Raw genomic sequence first — 19653 nt, 5'->3', positions numbered from 1 at the left:
TATGGGAAAATATAAATTACAAAGCAAGCTTTAGAGATGAAAAAATTTAAAAATGCATTTCATTTCTTATTCTTTCCTTGCACAGAAATGAGGTTTACTTTGAATCTTAATAAGTTACATGCAAGAAACAATGACCCTTGGGGTTAGGAAGATACCATAACAGATGACCTTGGATTTTGGTAATTAACCATGTTGACTTATAGCAATAAAATAAAAACAGCATCCCTGCTCACCATAAACAAATCAAAGGAATTATCAAATACAATTTTTTTTAGAAAACAATGTCCTGTCTTATTTTGGTTTTTCAGAATATCTAGCTGGAAAAACATAAGTTTGCTGTAAGAACACAACAACTCACTTGATACCAATTCAGCAGATTTATTTCCAAGGAGACTTTCGAGTCCAAAATGGAAGTATTTTTTAGATACCAACAACAAAAACCACAGTAACAATTTCAACTTTCAAAATCGTAAAAATTCAGGGCTGGCCCTGTTGCCAAGTGGCTAAGTTCTCGCACTCTGCTTTGGCGGCCTGGGATTCACCAATTCGGATCCTGGGCGTGGACCTACATGTCATTCATTAAGCCATGCTGTGGCGGCGTCCCACACAGCGGAACTAGAATGACTTACAACTAAGATATACAACTATCTACCAGGGCTCTAGGGAGAAAAAAGAGAGGAAGACTGGCAACAGATGTTAGCACAAGGCCAATCTTCCTCACACACAAAAAGCATGTCTTAAAAAGAAATTTTTTTAATTTGTAAAAATTCAAAAATATCTTCTTCAATCTTCTGTTTCCCTCCCATTCCTATTCTGGGTCACCAGTACTATCTCTTTCTGCTCTTAAATTTCAATGAATGAACAGTGTCATCAACACAAATTAAAGAGTGTAAAATATATTAACTCACCACTTTGAAAGCTCTCGCAGGAGCAGGTAAAGAACTGGTTTCTTCCAAGTATTTATCCCAAGAAAAATGTTTCACATTTGGATAACCTAAGAATGAAAAAAAAGTACATCCTATCAGGTTTAACCAAAATGATAGGGAGAACAACCACAAACTGACCTGTCAAAATTATGAGATATTGTTATCATTATAATCTAGGAAATTATGTTCATATTTCATATAACAACTTGCACCTAGTTACACATTCAGAACTATTTGTAATAATTAAATTGCTTTCATCTTGATCACGATTTCTCTATTATCTTTTAAAAGATAATCTAGTATATATGTCTACATATAATTTATATTCTCAGGTAAGGACAATCTTACATACAAGACATACACACACATGAATACCCTTTAATTATGCAATTTTACTTCTACTAACCCATTAAAATCTCATATGTGTACAAAGACAATAGTGTACCATTGTTTAACGTGAAAATATGAAAACAAGTTAAATGATCAATATAGAAATGTGCAAAAAATATATAGTACATATGAAATATAAAGCATTTATTAAAAAGGAGGCAGATTTATACTAACATGTGAAATATTCCAGATACACCACCGCATTGCGAAGTCAAACAAACAAGCAAAATCAAAGCATGAAACAGTATTAACAGAATATGTAAAAATAACTATCCTTCCTCCCACCCCCTTTGTTTCCTCCAGAGTCCAAAACCCATCAGGGAGGCAGGAGCAGGAATTAATGGTGGCCCAGGAGGGTGGGAAATTGGCTACATAAAGGGGACTGAAAAAATAAGTAAATATATTGCAGGTAGGGGAAATATATTGCAGGTTTCTCACTGTCTGAAAAGAGAGGTATAAAAATGGAAAACGGAAAACTAGAATGAACTTAGTAGTAATGGATACGAATTGGAGCTAGTGGTATGAATTCATTATTTCCAATATATCTAAAGAAACAGAGAAATAAATATAAATATACATTTTTTTATATCTTTACATAAATATATTTCCTAACTATGTCCACGGAGAGGCCGGAAGCAGCAACACTCCAGTAGCAATGAGCACATCTAGTGTCCAGATCTTAGTTTCTAAGTATCATTCTGTACTAAAGAGAACCATGGAGACTGTGAGAAACTGCTGACTTCAGGGCTGGATCAGGGTCCCAAAGCAAGAAGTTCTCAAAAAATGATAAGAACATGTCACAAGGATACAGTAACCAGCTTAAAGGGGCTCCCACTGGCCAAATCTGAGAAAATCTGGACTTGAAAATAAATAATGCTACTAAGGCATTATAACTCATTGATGAAAATAGTAACCTAGGGGCCCACGCTGATGGAAATAAATTAATTGAACAAATAAATGGGAAGATGAGAAAGCTATTCTTTGCAGAAGAATGTGAACTAACTATGTACCAGGAATGATGGAATAAGAAAAATTATCATTTAGCACTGTCAGAATAATTCATATTACATTAGTGGAGCAACCTGGCAAGCACCATCTTGATCAATTAACGGTAAAAGATCAGTAATGAGACAAATTGATATCATGTGCCACCTGAGAGGATGCAATGAGAAGACAGCATTGTTTCCATGATATTCCTGCCAAAATTGCATACAGAGTCTAATCACAAGGAAACACCAAGCATACCCAAATTAAGTAATAACATCCTAGACAACGACTAATCTGTAATCCTCAAACATACTGAGGCCATGAAAGTCAAGGAGAACCTACTTGAAGGAGACTAGAGAGATTGGACAACTGAGCGCAATGCCTCATCTTCTTGCTATAAATGACATCATTGGTACAATTAACAAACTTGAATAGGCCTCTGGGTCAAGGGTATAGAAGAATTCTGTATGGTTCTTACAACTTTTCTATACATTTGTAATTGTTTCAAAACAAAAGTTTTAAAAAGTAAATACACAAACATATTTCTGTGTAAATAAACATTTTATAACATATTTTTAAAGACCACATCTTGCACAATTTAAGTATATTAAAACTGGGCATGCACACATGCATGCGTGTGTATACCTAGAGGTGAAAATGATTTTCTGGAAAGATACAATGATAACTATTAAACTACTAAGAGAGATAAACGTGCTTATCTCTATTTTCCAACTTTTAAAAGCAAGCATGTATTAATGTATAATTTGGATAATTCAAAGTAAAAATCATTTTAAAGGCATAAAGATGTTAATTTCAGAAAAAGAACAGTAGCTATGCTACATGTTGAGAGAGAACACGAACACGGGGTGGCCAGCAGGGCTGCTCAAGGGACTGAGCTATCAAGTGGCAGGGGTGTCAGAAGAGCAGCTGCCCAGAGGGACCACGGATGAGGATTCCTTCTCTTCAGAAGGAGATCAGAGATCACCAGGAAGACGCCCTTCACCAAAAGGAACCAGAGAAAGAGCATCTTTTTTTGCCATGGAGCCAAAGAGCAGAGTCACCTCAGCAGAGACTGCAAACCAGTCTCATTATTTGGCAGGTTTGCTTTTCAACCTGTTTTTACGGCAAAATATATACACCATAAAATTTACCATTTTACCCAATTAAATATACATTAAATATATTCACGTTGTTGTGTGTTTGGTACTTTTTGACATGCAATTTTGTATTTTATTAATTTGTCAAAAAGCTATGTATTTTCTGTTCTACTGAACTATAAAAGCCCACAAAAGGAGACAGATGTGCTGGTTACTTGCCTCATGTAAGAAGTTAGCAATGAAGCCTTACAGCACCCCTTCACAGGGTAGCTAACCCAGGGCTGTGATCACACAACGAGGAACCTGTCGTTCACTGGTTCTCTGTTCATTTACCAGATCCCTGATTATGACCAAAAAAGTGGTAAGGAAAAAAAAAAGATCAATATCGAATTGGAAAATCTAAAGTAATCCTCACAGCAATTTAGATGGTGATAGTGTCAATCTCTATTTACTGGCTTTTAATATTACATAAGCCACAGGACTCAGGAGGGCTGAACACGAGAAATCTTCCAGGTAATACCCCATCTGGGCCATGAAACCATTAATACCTTACTTTAACACTTTATGGTTTATGTAAATGTCCTTTCATCTTCAACACAGCTCTGTAATCAGTGAAGAACAGGGGCTTCTGCCCCTTAACATATGAATAAACTCAAAAAGCAGAGAAGACTCGCCTTGCCCATCACAGGAATGGTTGGTCCCCTGGGGGAGTAAATGATCAGACACTAACTGAGACATGGTACCAAGGAACTGGGGACAAGCCTAAAAATGAAACCAGCTGTTAGAATGGAATGAGACAAGTATGTGGAGCTCCAAGCTGAGTGTTTGCTGTTTACATGCTGCGGGCAGCATCCACACAGCAGCTCCCAGTGAACCAAGGCGGCATCCTTTCCCTGTGGTGAGGGCGGTCTCCATCACTCACAGAAGTCTCCACAGAACCACCTGCGTACAGTGATGCTGTTAGCCAACGACCCTGTCTTTTCACATCAGCAGCAGCCATGGCACCTTAAACAGTGAGATGCTCAGAAACTCACTGTCTTGATTATGCTGAAGCCACACAATCTGCTCTTTAGCACATGAAAATGAACTCAAAATCACATGAAACAAGGAGACCGTTCACCAGCAGTCATACTGTTCCTGTCACAGAGAGAGCGAATAACTGAGAATGAAGGCTCTCCGGCCAGAGACAGACAGCCAAAGGACCCGAAAACTTCAGAGAACAGAGAGGTACTGCCAGCACAACACTGCACAACCCATCTGGGGACCAGGAATCACAACAGAAAAGCGGAAAGTAAATGTGCAAGTCCTGATCTAGGTCAAAAAAGATCGAAAGCATCAAGATTCCCCTTCAATGTGAACACCGTGCTTTGGCCAGAATTGACCCTGACAAGTGGGTCAAGATTCCACCCACAAGAGATGTCTCTTATGTCCAATTTCTCTATTCGTCAACACCTAGACAAGGTCAGCCTACAGCTGCTTTTGTGCTCCAACTGAATTGAGTAGTTCTAAAAGAGAGCAAACGGCCCACAAAGTCAAAGATATTTCCTATCTTGCCCTTTACAGAACAAGCGTGCCGACTCCTGATGAACATGAATAACATTAGATGCATAATAAGCACAAACCTGGAGGAGTGATAAGGGTTCTTCGATGTTCTTTACACCAACCAACTGGATGGATGTGTGGACTAGAGGCTTCGCACCTGTAAGTCATACAAATTAAAAACTGTCATTATCAGGATAAATTCTCAATAGTAGTAGAAGTAAAAATGTTAGACATCATGAACAACTTACGCAGAGTTCTACTTATTACAATCTACCTAATTTGAAAAAGTTTTGCTAAACCAAAGGATCTTTCACTCTTTCAATATATTAACACCAAGCAGACCTTTATTAGATAAATATCATGCAGATTTGACACCAGGCATAGTTCTCATTCTGCCACAAATTTTGTTATATTCTGTAACTTCAAATATAGCAAAAATTCAAAGGTAATGTCAGTAAGATTCAGAATTTCCATTCATAAAAATCATGTGGAAAAACAAACATGTGTACATAAATAATCATGCATACACAGGCAAGCTCAAATTGTTTCAGCATCTTGAAGGGTGAATGTGCAAAGGCAGAAAGCTCGACCACCCTCAAAACCCAAACGTGCTATTTCTCCCACCCAGGAGAATGCAGAGACCAGGTATTAGGATGGGGCATTCCCGTCTTCTCCTCACCTCTTTTCTTCTCCTCTCTGTCATCTTTACTTCAGTCAAGATACATTTTTCCAGAGCCCCCTTATCAGTATGCCTCTCTGGGACATCTGATTCTTTGCTCCTAACCAAATGTATACTATGCTTTCCTCATCTCAACATGCAGCGTGTTTCACTCATGCATTTGCTCACTCATTCATTCGAATACTGAGTGCTGTGTTGTGCCAGGTACCGGGAGAGGCCCTGAGGATACTGTAACAAATAAAGCAGATACAAAGTTCCTGATTTTGTGGAGCTGACAGTGTCATGGGAAGAGAGAAGAAACAGATTAACAAAGAAATAAATACTCTGGTGGCACAACGCCCTGTGAATAAAGAAGTGGAGGAGGAAAGGCGATCTTTTATTGCACATTCAAGATGGCCTCTCAAATAAGGTGACACCTGAAGGAAGTGAAGAAAGAGAGAACTGAGTCACTCAAATTATATATAAAGGAAAGCCATTCGACACCAAGGGGACAGCAAGGACACAGGCCGTGGGACGGGAATCTGGAAGGACTGTGTCAGGAATAGACTGAAGGAAAGAGACAATGGGAAACCATATCAGGAAGGGCCTTTAGACCATAGGAAAGTCTTGAGATTGTACTCAATCTAGTAAAATGATGTCTACTAGAAAGCCATGTGGAGGGTTCTAGGCAGAGGAGTGGCATAATCTATGTTTTAAAGTTAAGTATTCTGACTGCTTTGCAGACAAAAAAAACCAAGTTAATAACAAGAGAAGATGCCATTCGAAGGCTTCTGCAAGAGGTGATGATGGTGGCCTGAACCAGAGTGCTGGGGTGAGGTAAGAACTAATCATATTTTTAGGTCTATATTTTAGAGGAAGAATCAACAGGATATACCAGTAGTATTGATACAGAAAGTGAATGAAGTGAAGAAGTCTAGGACATTCCAAGGTTCTGGGCACGGACAACTAGAAGAATGCAGTGGCCATTCTCTGAGATAGAAAGAATGCGAGCACAGTCTTCGGCATTCCAAATGGCGAATGAAGAGTTCTGTTACTGACATATGTTTGACAACCAAGTAAACAGGTCAAGTAGAAAACGAGCATAAAAATCTGGAGTTGAAGGGCAAGATCAAGGGTAAAAGCACAAATCTGGGAGTCGATTGGGATGGTATTAAAAGGCATGAGCAGAGATAAGAGCACCCAGAGAAGGAGTACAGAGAGAGAACAGAAGAGGTAGGGGCAAAAAAGCCCAAGAAGGGATGACTATGGAGTAAGAGAGGGAAAGTAAGAAGAAAGAAACCAAGTAGGTCAAATGCTGCTGCTAGATCAAAGAGGAGAAGAAACAAGAACTGATGACTGGATTGACCAAAGTCAAGGTCGTTAGCATCCTTGACAAGAGCTGTTTCGGTGGATCTAGGGATGGGAAAGGGCAAAAGCCTGAACACAGTGGTTTTAAGAGAAGATGGAAGGAGACGTGATGGAGATAGTTAGTGCAGAAAGTATGTTTAAGGAGTTCTGTTTTGAAAGGAAGGAGAAAAATGAGATAGCAAAAGAGAAGTTTTTTTTGTCTTTGTTTTTTTAAGTTTGAAAACGGGAAACTAGGTGAGGCATTTATGGAAATTCTCTGTACTATTTTACAAATTTTCTTTAAGTTTAGAATAACTTCAAAATAAAATGTTTTTTTAAAAGATCGGAAATATTTCTTCATTTATTCCAGAAATATGCTGAGCAACTCCCATGATGGCACTGTTCTAGGTGCTAGGGCTGCAACAGGTATCAAAAGAAGAAAACCCCTTCTCCCACTTGGGTACTGGTAGGAATAATTCAACAGAGAGGGATGAGGTACTGATGCAAAAGAGAGGAGGACCGAGTCGGGGACAGGGAACGGAATCCCATGTGAGAACAGGTCTCCCTTACGCAGGAGCAAGGGTCTCCTTCCAAAATTACAGAGAAGGTTCGGTCTGTGGGCAGAGATCAAGAAGAGGGGTAGATTAAATGGTGAGAGCATGAGGATGTCTCCTCTGACACTGTCTTTTTTCTCAATGAAATAGGAAGGTTATCCGCTGAGAGGGAGAATGGGAAAGGGGTGCGAGAAATTTGAGGGGAAAAAAAGGGAGTGAAATTTACTGGTCTGGAAGAACAGACAAGGCCCTGGAGCAGGATGACGGGGCAGGGCTAAGGGCCCACTTGAGGTTAGCAGCCAGGAATGAGAAGTCAGACCAGTCCACATGCTGTGTCTTTCTCCAGCTGTATTCAACCACTCAGGCATAGACATACAGTAGGCAGAAAGTCTGATCCAATCAGGGTTAGGATTTTGCCAGCAAACACAATATAAAGAAGTGGAGGCCACAGTTACAAAGGAGTAGTTGTTATAAGATTACAAAATACATTCATGTGTCACGTAATGATGGGGACACGTTCTGAGAAATGTGTCATTAGGAGATTTCATCGTCATGTGCACATCACAGAGTGCTTACACAAACCTAGATCTTATAGCCTACTACACATAGGCTGTATGGTACGAATATTCAGGGATATGGTACAAATCTTATGGGACAACTGCTGCATATGCAGTCATTGAACAAAACATCGTTACACGCCCGTCATTGCACATAGGAATCTAGAGGTATATCACAATTAAAATCTTTAAAAAAAAGTTGGTAGAATAAATTTCCCATCTGTGTTCTCAAAGATAATAGATAGAATGAAGTTAAAAAAAAAAAAAAAACAGCACCATGGTCAAAATGTTTCAGGAAAATTACTGTATCGCCTTCTTAGAGATTTACAAAATACATTATTAGCGTGTTAAAGACTGTGAAATTACACTATAAATTACCCAGTTTCAAATTGTTGAACCCAGCATTCCCTAAAGATACTTAACTACGAAATACTGCTTTGGTGGGCAACCTATTAACACCATGTGTAACATGAGAGTTCTACAGAGCACATGTGGGAAATGTTGGTCTAAAGGATGCCAAGGGGTCCATCTCGCTCTATCAACGAGATCTGCTGTTTCCCTGGTAATCTCGACATAGCCCTCTAGACGGGAAACTAGAAGGTAGGAAGCTAAGAAGGAACACTGGTTGGAGTTTCTGTGGATAAAAAAGTCTGATGAGTCATAAAAAACAAAGAACTTTCTAAGAAACGTTCTGAATAGAGACTAACACATGGTCAGCACTTTCCAGGTCAACCTTTCCAAGTGAGCAGCACTGAACAATAACATAGGTGAGTTGATGTGACCCCAACTTATTGGTGATTTTTCTCAACATTATTGCAGTTGAAAATACCTTTAAATTTATAGTCAAAGGTTTCTTTCCTTTCTTCACTTATCTCCTATTGCACACCCTCGCACTATTATCTTTCTTAATCTATACATTAGGGTTACACGTGTAGGTGTACATTGTTATTTTAGAAATGTGAAAGGAAAACAGACCCTGCTAGGTCAAGGCCAAGTTCATAAAGCAACTGTCACATTTCTTACAATATATATTTGCATAAAAAATACTTTAATACACGATTCTTTGAGCTGCTTTCTGTTATAAATTGTATAAACAAAGCTGTGGAGCACTATTTCCAGCTACGCTAATCTTTTCTTAAACAATCATTTGGTTATGGATTATTAGCAATGACGCACTGCCTGTATTTTAGGGAAATTTTTATTTTATTTTAGAGAAAGCTGTTAATTCATACAGGACTCAAAAATGAAAAAAAAACCAAATACATAACATTTGTTTCTTTTTTCTTCTCACTCTAATACAACTATCAAGTACATTTTATAATTTTCTGCCAGGCTCATGGTGATTTAAGTAAGAGCATTAGACATTACTAACTCTTGTGATTTTATCGGATTTCTCTATAAATTGCAATCAAGGAAAATACTGTGGCATATTTTGGCCACTCATTCCTATACTCCTTGAATCTTACATAAGGTTTTAATATTATCTAAATACTGATTAAAGTCATCATTTAAAATAAACAAGAAAGCCATCTCAGGAGAGAAGAATAGCCCTGTTTTTATCTAGTTTGCTTACATTCTCTCAATAAGCAAACACTTCATTCAGAAGTTGGAAGCCTGTGAAATCCTTTCTGCTACTATTATCATCTCAAGTCATCTCTTAGTCCCATCTAGTGTTCAAAAGCAGCAAAGTAACCAAGAAGAAATACAATGAACTAATGGCAAAAAGTATGGCAAGCCGTTGATTGCTGTACCTCTCCTTTCTTTCGAGTTTTTATGTATATCATCAAAAAAGTCCATTTCAAAAAATTTTTTTAAAAGTCCAATTTAGACGTAAGTGTAAAGTACTCACGAAGGCTGCTAAGATCCAGTCAGACCTAGACTGGTAGATAATAACAGAAATAATTATTCATGAAAAATCTGTGTTTATATTATAAGGATAAAATGAGCAGACCTTAAGATCCTCATCTTGAACAGAAACACAAAGAAGTTAAGTGATTTCAGAAAGGCCTCAGGTTGAAAAGAAAGAGATCTTAGTTTTATCAGCCACAGCCGAAAGCTAAAGAAGCTAATGCACACACGCTGGGCTCCACAGATCTAGGCAGACAGTCAAATAGGAACATTTCAAGATGCTCACTGAAGGGAAACATCAAAGTCTTCATTTCAAGCAATAACGGTTTAGATTCCTTGAAGAAACACAGGACGCCTGGCCTCTCCCACTCCCTAAATGCAGAGCATATGACTGTCAGTTAGGACTCGCTTTCCTGGCTCCCATCATGTGCCGACTCTTCAGGGTCTATCACTCCATGTTTTACCAGTAACCCCAGAGCTCACGAGGCTGAGTCATCGTGTTCTGCTCATCTCTAATGCACTTCCAACCTCATTCCCCACAGTAGCTGTTCCCCACGTTATTAATTTGCTTCAAGCTTACAACTAGATTTTCACTAACACAGTGTCTACCTGGAAAAGATAAAGGGGATACCATCTCATTACTCCAGTGTCAGTGTTCCTTTCATGTTTCATTTACTCCAGGCTGAGAGAGAAGAGAGCTTATTCCTTTCCAATGTTAGCCCTACCTGTGGGACCTGGGGTCCCCAATTATCCACAGTCTCAGATATCTCCACTCTCTCCCTCCACAATGGCCTCCTTCCTTCAGCCTAAAACCAAGCTCAAAACTCTCTATGTGCCGGAAACCCTCCTCAGAGGTTGACTTCCCCTCAACCAATAATTCACTTTCATCTCAGGGCCAAACTTTTCCGTTTAATGTCCCTTACAGCCATCTCTTTAAGCTTTTGCAAATTGGTTTCTGCTTCTTACTCTTATTTTAATCCTCATTTCACCCTATTAGATAGGTATTATCATTAATCCTTTTTGCAAAGGAGACAACTAAATCTTAGAAGGGTTAAGTCGCTTACTGAATAGACTTGGCTGCCATTCCTGAAACACACCCTTGTTTGCCCCCCTGGGCTTAAATACAAGCAAGTGCTTTCCTGGGCCAGGAATATGCCATCCCAACATCTAAGTACTGATTCTCTCATCCTTTGTGGTCCACCTCAGATCCCACGCCCTCCAGGAAGCCTTCCTCAAGAACCCTCCGGTGAGTCAGTCAGTCCTTCTCTCTCTGTGCCACAGACGTTGGTTTGAATAACTAAGCACTAACCACCATCTACCCTGCCGCCAGAACAGTGGTGTTTGTGTGTCTCTCTCTCCCCAAGCCTGAGGTCCTCAGGGCTGAAGTGCAGCATTACCTAGGTCCCTTTCATCTCTGTAACTCACCACCATCCCTGAGGGTTGCTTCCCAGATTTAACCAGATGATGACAAACTTTTCAACTTTGACACTGGTCTAAGAAACTGACAACACAACACGATGCAAACTTTTCAACATTACTTTGGAGAGACCCGTAAAATTACTATTACTCTCAATTCATAAATGTAAAGGAGTTCCATCTCTAAAAAGAAAAATTTTGCAGTACACTTGGAGACAATCAGGAAAAGGCCCCAAGCCCTTGTTTGTTCTAATTTGCTAACTCAATGCTCCTTTTTTCATAGATCTGTTTGTTGATTTTTCACACTTACTGACTTACTGGGACATCAGAATGAAATTCAAAGACAGCTGAAGCTGCAACCTAATTCATCTAGATCTTTCCTCTCAACAGTCAGCTAAGTTCTGTTGCCTTGCCTTTCTGGTTCCAAAAAATAAGGTCACAGGAAAATAACATTTCTTAAAAGGAAAATCCCTTCCTAGTGCCTGGGGGAGAAGGTGGGGTGACTCCTCATTGTGTGCTCTGCCATGGAGCCCAGCCCTCAGGCAGCTGGAGGCTGATGAGGACAGAGGCTGCATCCTCACTGTGATGGCTTTCCATCCTGCATCTTTAAAGTCCTTTCTAGTTCCAATATTCTGTGATATTTAGGATTATTCCTAAGTCTAATGACTGTCAAGGGGCTAGAATTAAACAGCTACCAACTACCAGTAACAAAACCACAGAGAAAACCCAAAGAGAAAAAAATTTCCATTCTAACATGTAACTATTTCCATTTCATAAAAAAGTACTACTTAAATCCTACATAAATATCACAACGCTCCTCTTTGGAACGAAGAGATGTTTTATCGCAGCTAAACACATAGTAACACAAATGTACACAGACATACATATGTGCTTTCAAATCTCCACTGAGGTAAAAAGAGATAAGATCACTATCCAGTTCAAAGGGAAAAGACATTTCTCATTTCCAAACTATTTTAAATTGGGAAAGGCAATCCAATTTGTAACCTCAATTACACACCTAAGGAAGTAATTTATGCAGATAAAAATCATTTCAAAATTCAAAGATCAAAGATCATAATATTTAATAAAGCTGGAGAAATTCCAGCACACTTAAGCAATTTTTTTTTTTTTAAAGATTTTATTTTTTCCTTTTTCTCCCCAAAGCCCCCTGGTACATAGTTGTATATTCTTCGTTGTGGGTTCTTCTAGTTGTGGCATGTGGGATGCTGCCTCAGCGTGGTCTGATGAGCAGTGCCATGTCCGCGCCCAGGATTCGAACTAACGAAACACTGGGCCGCCTGCAGCGGAGCACGCGAACTTAACCACTCGGCCACGGGGCCAGCCCCCACTTAAGCAATTTTTAATGTGCCTTAACTGCATATTGAGGAATAGAACACTGTATTATTTTTCTGACAATTAACAAAATATGATTTCATGTCAATAGTTAGAAGTATAAGTAAATCCTCAAAGTACATTCCATCCTAAAAATAATTAGTTTGTGTGCATAAAAGTGAAAAATCAGAGCAAAAAGAAATCAGTTTTTCCCTCTGCTCTTTCTAAAAAGGAATCCCAAAAAAAGGAACTCTTCTTATTCCCTAGGCATTTGCCATCAAAGAAAGATGATTGTGACAAATTCTTCTAGACTTCCTCATTACTTTTTTCCAGAAGAATATTTGTAAAGGAAATGCATCTTATGTCAAATAAGCAATTCATACTTCTAAAACCCTGTAATACTTACAAGACCAGGAAAATAACTTAAACTAGGATTCACCCATTTTGTTTAGATAAGGCAAAAGCTACAAACAAAAAAAAACATTCTCCCTAAATGAATGAGAACTTAAAAACAAAAAACTCTCATTTCAACAAATTCTAATAACTGCTTTAATGTATAATTTATTAATAAAAGGACTGGATCCCACTCACCACACTGTACTGCCAGCATCACAGCACAGCAAATATAAGAGAGGAGAAACACGTTTGACCCAGAACAGATTTACAATATTTCTAAATTTACAGTTTTCTCACCCATTCACTCACTCAAGATAGGTATGGATAATTTTAAATGAAACAAAAACTCCCAATTAACAGGAAATATGAAGAACATGGTAAGCAATACAACAAGGATTCAATCAACAAATCCAGACTGTGGGAGACTACACAGGACAAACCATCTGGTTTCTTCAATAAAAGTTATAAGAGGAAGAAAAAGAGAGGAATAGGCATCTATAAATTAAAAGAGATGAAGAAAAACATCAAAGCACTCACAAAGTGTGCACCTAACTTGGACCTAAAGCCATCATACTAAAAAAAAGAAAACTAAGACAATCGGGGGAATGTTTAAGTATGTTATTAACACTATGGCATTTATAACAGCACATATTTTTAAAACGAAAAAGAATCCTTATCTCTAAAAGAAACATACTGAATTATTCACAGATGAAATGCTATGATATCTGGAATTTTCTTCAAAACCATCCTGGAGTTGGGATTTCAGGAGCAGGAATACAGAGGAAACAAGAGTGGATAGAAATTGATAAGTGCTTGTGCTGTGTGATGACTGCAGGAGAGTCACTCCATTACTCTGCTTTCATATAGGCTTGAAATGGTCTATATTTGAATTAAAAAAAAAGTTACTGCAAACTGAACAAAAAGACATCTTATAAGAAAAAATCATGCTTTCCAGAAAAAAGCTTGGGAAAAACACACCGAAATGTTCAAAGTACTTGACTCTGTGTGATGTAATCATGGAACTACTTGTCTACATTTTTTAAAAATTCTGCAAAAATCATATGTAATGTATAATAGAAAGCATTTTTAAAATGTGAATAACAAGGCCAGCCCTGGTGGCCTAGTGGTTAACTTCAGCGCATTCTGCTGTGGTGGCCTGGGTTTGGTTCCTAGGCATAGACCTACATTGCTCTATTAGCAGGCATGCTGTGGTGGCAGTCTACATACTAAAAAGCAGAGGAAGATAGGCACAGATGTTAGCTCAGGGTGAATCTTCCTCAGCAAAACAAAACAAAAAACTGAATAGCAAATGGCTTTCAATGTCTCTCCTTTTTAAAACAAAGCAAGTAAAACTGATGAGTCTCTAAGACAATCTGAGGAGTAATGGAAATTACTGATGACTAACGAATACTTAAACATAAGCATACTAAAAAGAAATGTCAAAAAACAAGCTTCTGGGGCTAGACTGGTGGCGTAGTGGGTAAGTTTGCACACTCCGCTTCAGCAGCCCAGGGTTCGTGGGTTTGGATCCTGGGTCCAGACCTACACATCACTCATCAAGCCATGCTGTGGCAGTGTCCCACATACAAAATAGAGGAACACTGGCACAGATGTTAGCTCAGCAACAATCTTCCTCACCACAAAACCAAAAAAACAATAAAAGAAGCTTCACTAAAATTTAGCAACATTTACATAAATTAATATTCACTTGATAATATAACAGCCATATTTTATAAAGATATCTCTCACTTCTCTAAAATGTTCTCATTGCAAGTATTCTCTAAAAGGAACTAAATACTTTGGAAATGTCTTTCACCAGGAAACTGAATTATAACAATCAATGAACATGAATTAGGTATGGAAAACCATTAATTCAATTTTTTAATCAAAATATAATGGCTTTATTATAATTATTTTATAATTATATAATTTTATAATATGTTGCTCCTACTACTTTACACAGTATATCCCAAAACTGTAAGGATTAAAAACAATATTCCTCAACTAAGATATTAGTATTCAGCAGTTATAAATGGTTAAATTAGCTACTGGACATGAAATGGTTACATTTCATACCGGCCATGAAAATATGAAAGGAAGATTAAAATATTTTTCCAAAAATGATAGACGACAGCCAAGATCAGGGGGAAGTGGGTCTGTGTGTGCACTGACGTGTGAGCATATGCTGGGAACGGGGTGTGTAAATTGTACTTCCAGAGCAGGAAGTCAACTAAATACAAATCACCAAGTAAAATTAAAGGATATTATTTAGAAATATATGCTATAGGTAAAAATCTGAAATGGGAAAGAGTGGGGCAGAGCACTGCTATCTTTCATTATAAATTTTGCATTCTTATTATTTTTAAACTATGTCCTTGAATAAACACTAAATTAGAAAGAGCAGCCGCCGTGGGAGATGTCTCACCAATAGTCATAGCTCTCATCCCAGTTGTCGAAGTGCACGAGGAAACGATTGTCCACCATATCTGTTACCGTAGCAACACAGATGAACCCAGGATTCTTTTTGTCTACGGCTTCAAGCTTCATTCCAACTCGAAAGCCTGATGGGATCACTGTCTACAAAACATACAGATTTAATTAGAGATAAGCGCACACTTAACAGCAAGACCTGCACCCTCTCTGCTCCTCCTGCTCGATGGCCTGGCGTCCATCAGTGGTGTTCACATAATTTAAGAACCGTGTACCAATTTCACCACCAGGTCTTCTTCTAACAAGGAGCAATAAATAAACATGCCCTGCTGCTGTATTCAATTAACAATCCAGGCCTCAAAACCAACACACCCACGACCTCGCAGAGTTTACAATAATTTATTGGAATACGCACTTTGGTACCTTAGTCAGACGACTATGCTAGTTAGGAAAGTTTTATTCACTGCATAGTTCACTTCTTGTTTTTCTTCTCCTTGATTACCGACTTACCAATGAAAATTATTTCACGCATAATGTGCACTTAATCAAGTTAAAATATGTCTGAGTCAGTACAAACGCACTCCCACTTCTGAAAAGATCTCTCAAAAGAGGGCTGTACAGAAAGTAGGTCATCTTCATATATGAAAGGCTGCAAATTATTACAACTCTTACTCAACACTATAGATATTATGTACAACAGCACCAAAAGAACTGACTGTTAATACATACAGCCATTCAAAACCGCTTGTAATATGAGGAAATCCACAGATTAGCAGCCGTCTGGGACACGGAACTAACACAATAAAAGTCCAATTATGATTTAGTGCTTGAGGTTCCGTTAAATGTACACAGTCCTTACAATCTTTTGCAAGGAAAAATATCTCTATCTCAGAGAAGCGTCCTTGGACCTCAGCTGTGCCATCACAACACACTACAAGTCATCTGCCCTTCTAAAAAAGTCTTTCTGTCCAGACTGAACAGATACTATTCTAATTACTTTAGCAAAATAGACGTTATCTTTTTACTGTAATTATACAGCCATTGTTACAAAAATATAGACAGCCGTATATCTGAAGATGTCAGAATTCAGTCCCGTCTGAATAGAAGGAGCAGGCTCTGATTCTACAGAGCAATCTTTACTATACATTTAAGTCCTGAAATTATTTATCAGAGTTCTGGCCATAAATACTTGAGTGTTTTGACATAGAGGAATCTCAAAATAGAAAACTTAATTGCCTCTTAGATACCGAACACTTAGCCCGAAATTAAGTTGTGTGTTAGCAATGCACAGAATTTAAGACAACGGTTCAAGGCAGTTCAGCAAATCCCTGACTGAAGTCATCGTCAGAGGACCAGGCAGGGACGAGGAAGCGCGCCAACAGCTGCTGAGTTTCCATTTAACTCCCCTGCTTAGTCTAACTCCCTAACTCAGCCTAACTCCTTGGTCTTGACAGAGAACAGCTATGACAGCGCAGAATTCACATTTCAGCAATTAAGCTATCCCCTCAATTGAAATATTTTAAAATAATAACCTGGCTCATTAGCTCTACTAATTACCTAAAGACACACACACACACACACACACACACCCTCTTCAGTTCTCTAATTCAAGCTGGTTTATGTTCAATTTGATCAGAGAATGTTTCAGCCATTAGACAGATGCCCCAAAACAACTGATTAATACACTTTTATTTCCAAATGGAGGGTATCTGGAGTAGGTGAAAAGGTTTCTCCCCACTCCTGATATTTATTTCCATATAGGGGGAACCCCATTGGTAAAATATTCCTGCCTCTCTCCACACTCACTCACTGTTATCTGACTGGTGAATCTGGAAGGAGGAACTGATCATACGCTTGAGGGTAAGCTGGCCTGCAAAGCACGTGGCTTCCACGTTGTTCCTCTGCCCCATTCCGGTGCTCCTGGGCTTGGGTGGTCTGGCAGGGAGGGGCAGTAAATCTCTTTGATTCTAGGGCTCAGAATCAAGCAGCTCATTTGTCAGCAGATGCTATGCATGCCCTCCAACAGAGCCCTTATCAGTTATAAAGATGATATTTTGGTTTTCCATCTGCTTGCTCTCTGTTCTTTCCAATTAGATCAGAACTTGGGCAAGGAAGAAGACAGAAATGTATTGAGCCTCCTCAGAGATGCCAACAGAGGAACATGTAATGGAAAGTGGGAATACAGGTTAAGAAGCAGAGAATCCAGACACATCCAGACTTTGCTTCTGTTTTACTGCAATACAAAGCTAGAAGCTAGAGTAAAAGAAGTCCTAGTCTCCAGCCTGCGAATCTAAAGAATGCCACGTTCATCTCACTATGTGATCCTATTTAAAAAGCACTCCTAAATAAAGGACAATAACAGTAAAATATCCCAGTCAATTTAATGTTTTATGGAGCTTAATTGTAAATTACAGCTGGGTTTTGTACTATGTTGCCTTCTACCAGTCAATAAAAAAAGACAACCATGATATGGCTATAAAACAGATATTTATTCATGAAGATTTTAAGCTAATTTTAAAGTTTAATTAAGATAAGAGTACTCTATTTACCAAAGCAATAAAATTTATTATAGTTTCTTATTATCACTTTTCCTTTGGAAGGGAAAGTATTTTGGATGTACTTACTATATTCTGATTTTCAAATAATGACTTGGGAGCAGCTTGAGCTTTGCATGTCTTAAGATAGGTCTGCCAATTAAATTCTTCTTCTTTATAACCTAGGGTGAGCACACATAAACAGACTCGTAAAATATCAAAATATTTCACACCACGTTTTCCATTCCCACTTTCATCTATAACTTCAACATGCAAAGTCAAGCAATCAAGCGATTTTTTAAATAGGTAAAATTTAATTCATAATTTATAACTATGGATTTTTATACACAGGCTGTGTTTATTTCCAACAAATTGCATACTTTTCAATTCTGAATGAATGGTAATGGGTATAAAGAACACGTATATTTTTTTATTACCAGGCCATTTCTATCACTATTTAGGCAGAATTCCTCAGCAGACTAGTGAGCTGGAGTAGTCAAATTCTTTATTTTTCCCTTCACCTATTCTATCTTGGGAGACTAACTTGTAGGAACAAGTGGGAAGCTAGAAAAAACAGTAATAAAACAGATAAAATCTTCTTGGCCCATCACCACAAGAATGACAGTTTATGATTTATGAAGTGAGCATGTTGGCAAATTACAATCATGGAAATGTCCCTGCCTTAATTTTCACAATTTACTGTTTAGTGTTGTTAAAGCCAACATCTCCTTAAAAAAGGAAACTGAGCATTTTACTTTATCTGCTCATGCACTCTCTTCTACTTCCATTAAAGTCCAGACGGCAGCATGAAAAAAACAGCTAATAATTCACCATAAATAGGAGGTAAATTTACATAAATTTAGATACAGCTTTTCTTTTTCACCCTCATTTTTTCTATGTATTTTGGTTTAATCCTTCAGCCATCTGAAAATACCATTCTGCCGTTAATTTTTCACTTAAAGCCAAACGATGGCTAGTCCATTAAAAAACAACAGCCCTGAGACTAAACATCGAACCAGTAACATCAACTAGTAACCTGGATCTTTGGCATCAAGTAAACAATACTGAATGAAATAGCTGAAAAGGAAGGAAAAAAGATATTATTAAATACACTAGGGATGGACCAAAAAAGATGGTATCAAATATTTCTGGATCTTTATATAAACATGAAACATGGCAAAATCATTGGCAGATTGTTTTATAAAGAACTGAAGGATAAAAAAGTAACTGCTATTAATTCAACTCCCACCTAAACCAATTTTTTAGTGTTATAGTCTCCTTTCCAATCTCCTAAACATTACAATCTACAAGTTCAATGTATAATTTTTCAAGATTTTCTATATACTAAAATATCAGTAAATAAACTTAGCTGTGTAAACAGGTTCAAACTAATTTTTCAAATCAGTTTTTCCAAGGATATACGAATGCGTGTATAGATACATATAAAATAGAAGTCTGTAGCTAAAATTTGTTTGTAGCCAAAATTCAGTATCATGCAATTGGTATTTTATACGCAAATAAGTATATGGACAGAGTTTACTCTCTTAAACAGGATTCTACTTTTTAAATTTCTTTCATTTTAACAAACATTTTTCATCGTGGACAATAAGCTTGAATTTGGGCTTCTCTGAATAATCAT

The 19653-nt window shown here is 37.9% G+C and overlaps 1 protein-coding gene across 19 annotated transcripts in view; it reads right to left on the bottom strand.

Moving 5' to 3' along the window:
* The window catches only part of L3MBTL3 (L3MBTL histone methyl-lysine binding protein 3), a 112433-nt gene that overhangs the window by 50913 nt on the left and 41867 nt on the right, over positions 1–19653 (bottom strand). For all 19 annotated transcript variants that reach the window (XM_070557061.1, XM_070557050.1, XM_070557041.1 and 16 more), the window contains 4 exons: positions 18105–18196; positions 15476–15627; positions 5023–5099; positions 909–994 (listed from right to left, as the gene is read on the bottom strand). In XM_070557061.1, coding sequence (XP_070413162.1) covers positions 909–994; positions 5023–5099; positions 15476–15627; positions 18105–18196 — 407 coding nt within the window. The remainder of the gene's footprint in view (positions 1–908; positions 995–5022; positions 5100–15475; positions 15628–18104; positions 18197–19653) is intronic.

The sequence above is a fragment of the Equus przewalskii genome, chromosome 9 (assembly GCF_037783145.1).
Source record: "Equus przewalskii isolate Varuska chromosome 9, EquPr2, whole genome shotgun sequence".
In the NCBI taxonomy this organism is placed as follows: Eukaryota; Metazoa; Chordata; class Mammalia; order Perissodactyla; family Equidae; genus Equus; species Equus przewalskii.
Note: the sequence above shows the minus strand (reverse complement) of the source record. Positions and strands in the feature narration are given on the sequence as shown.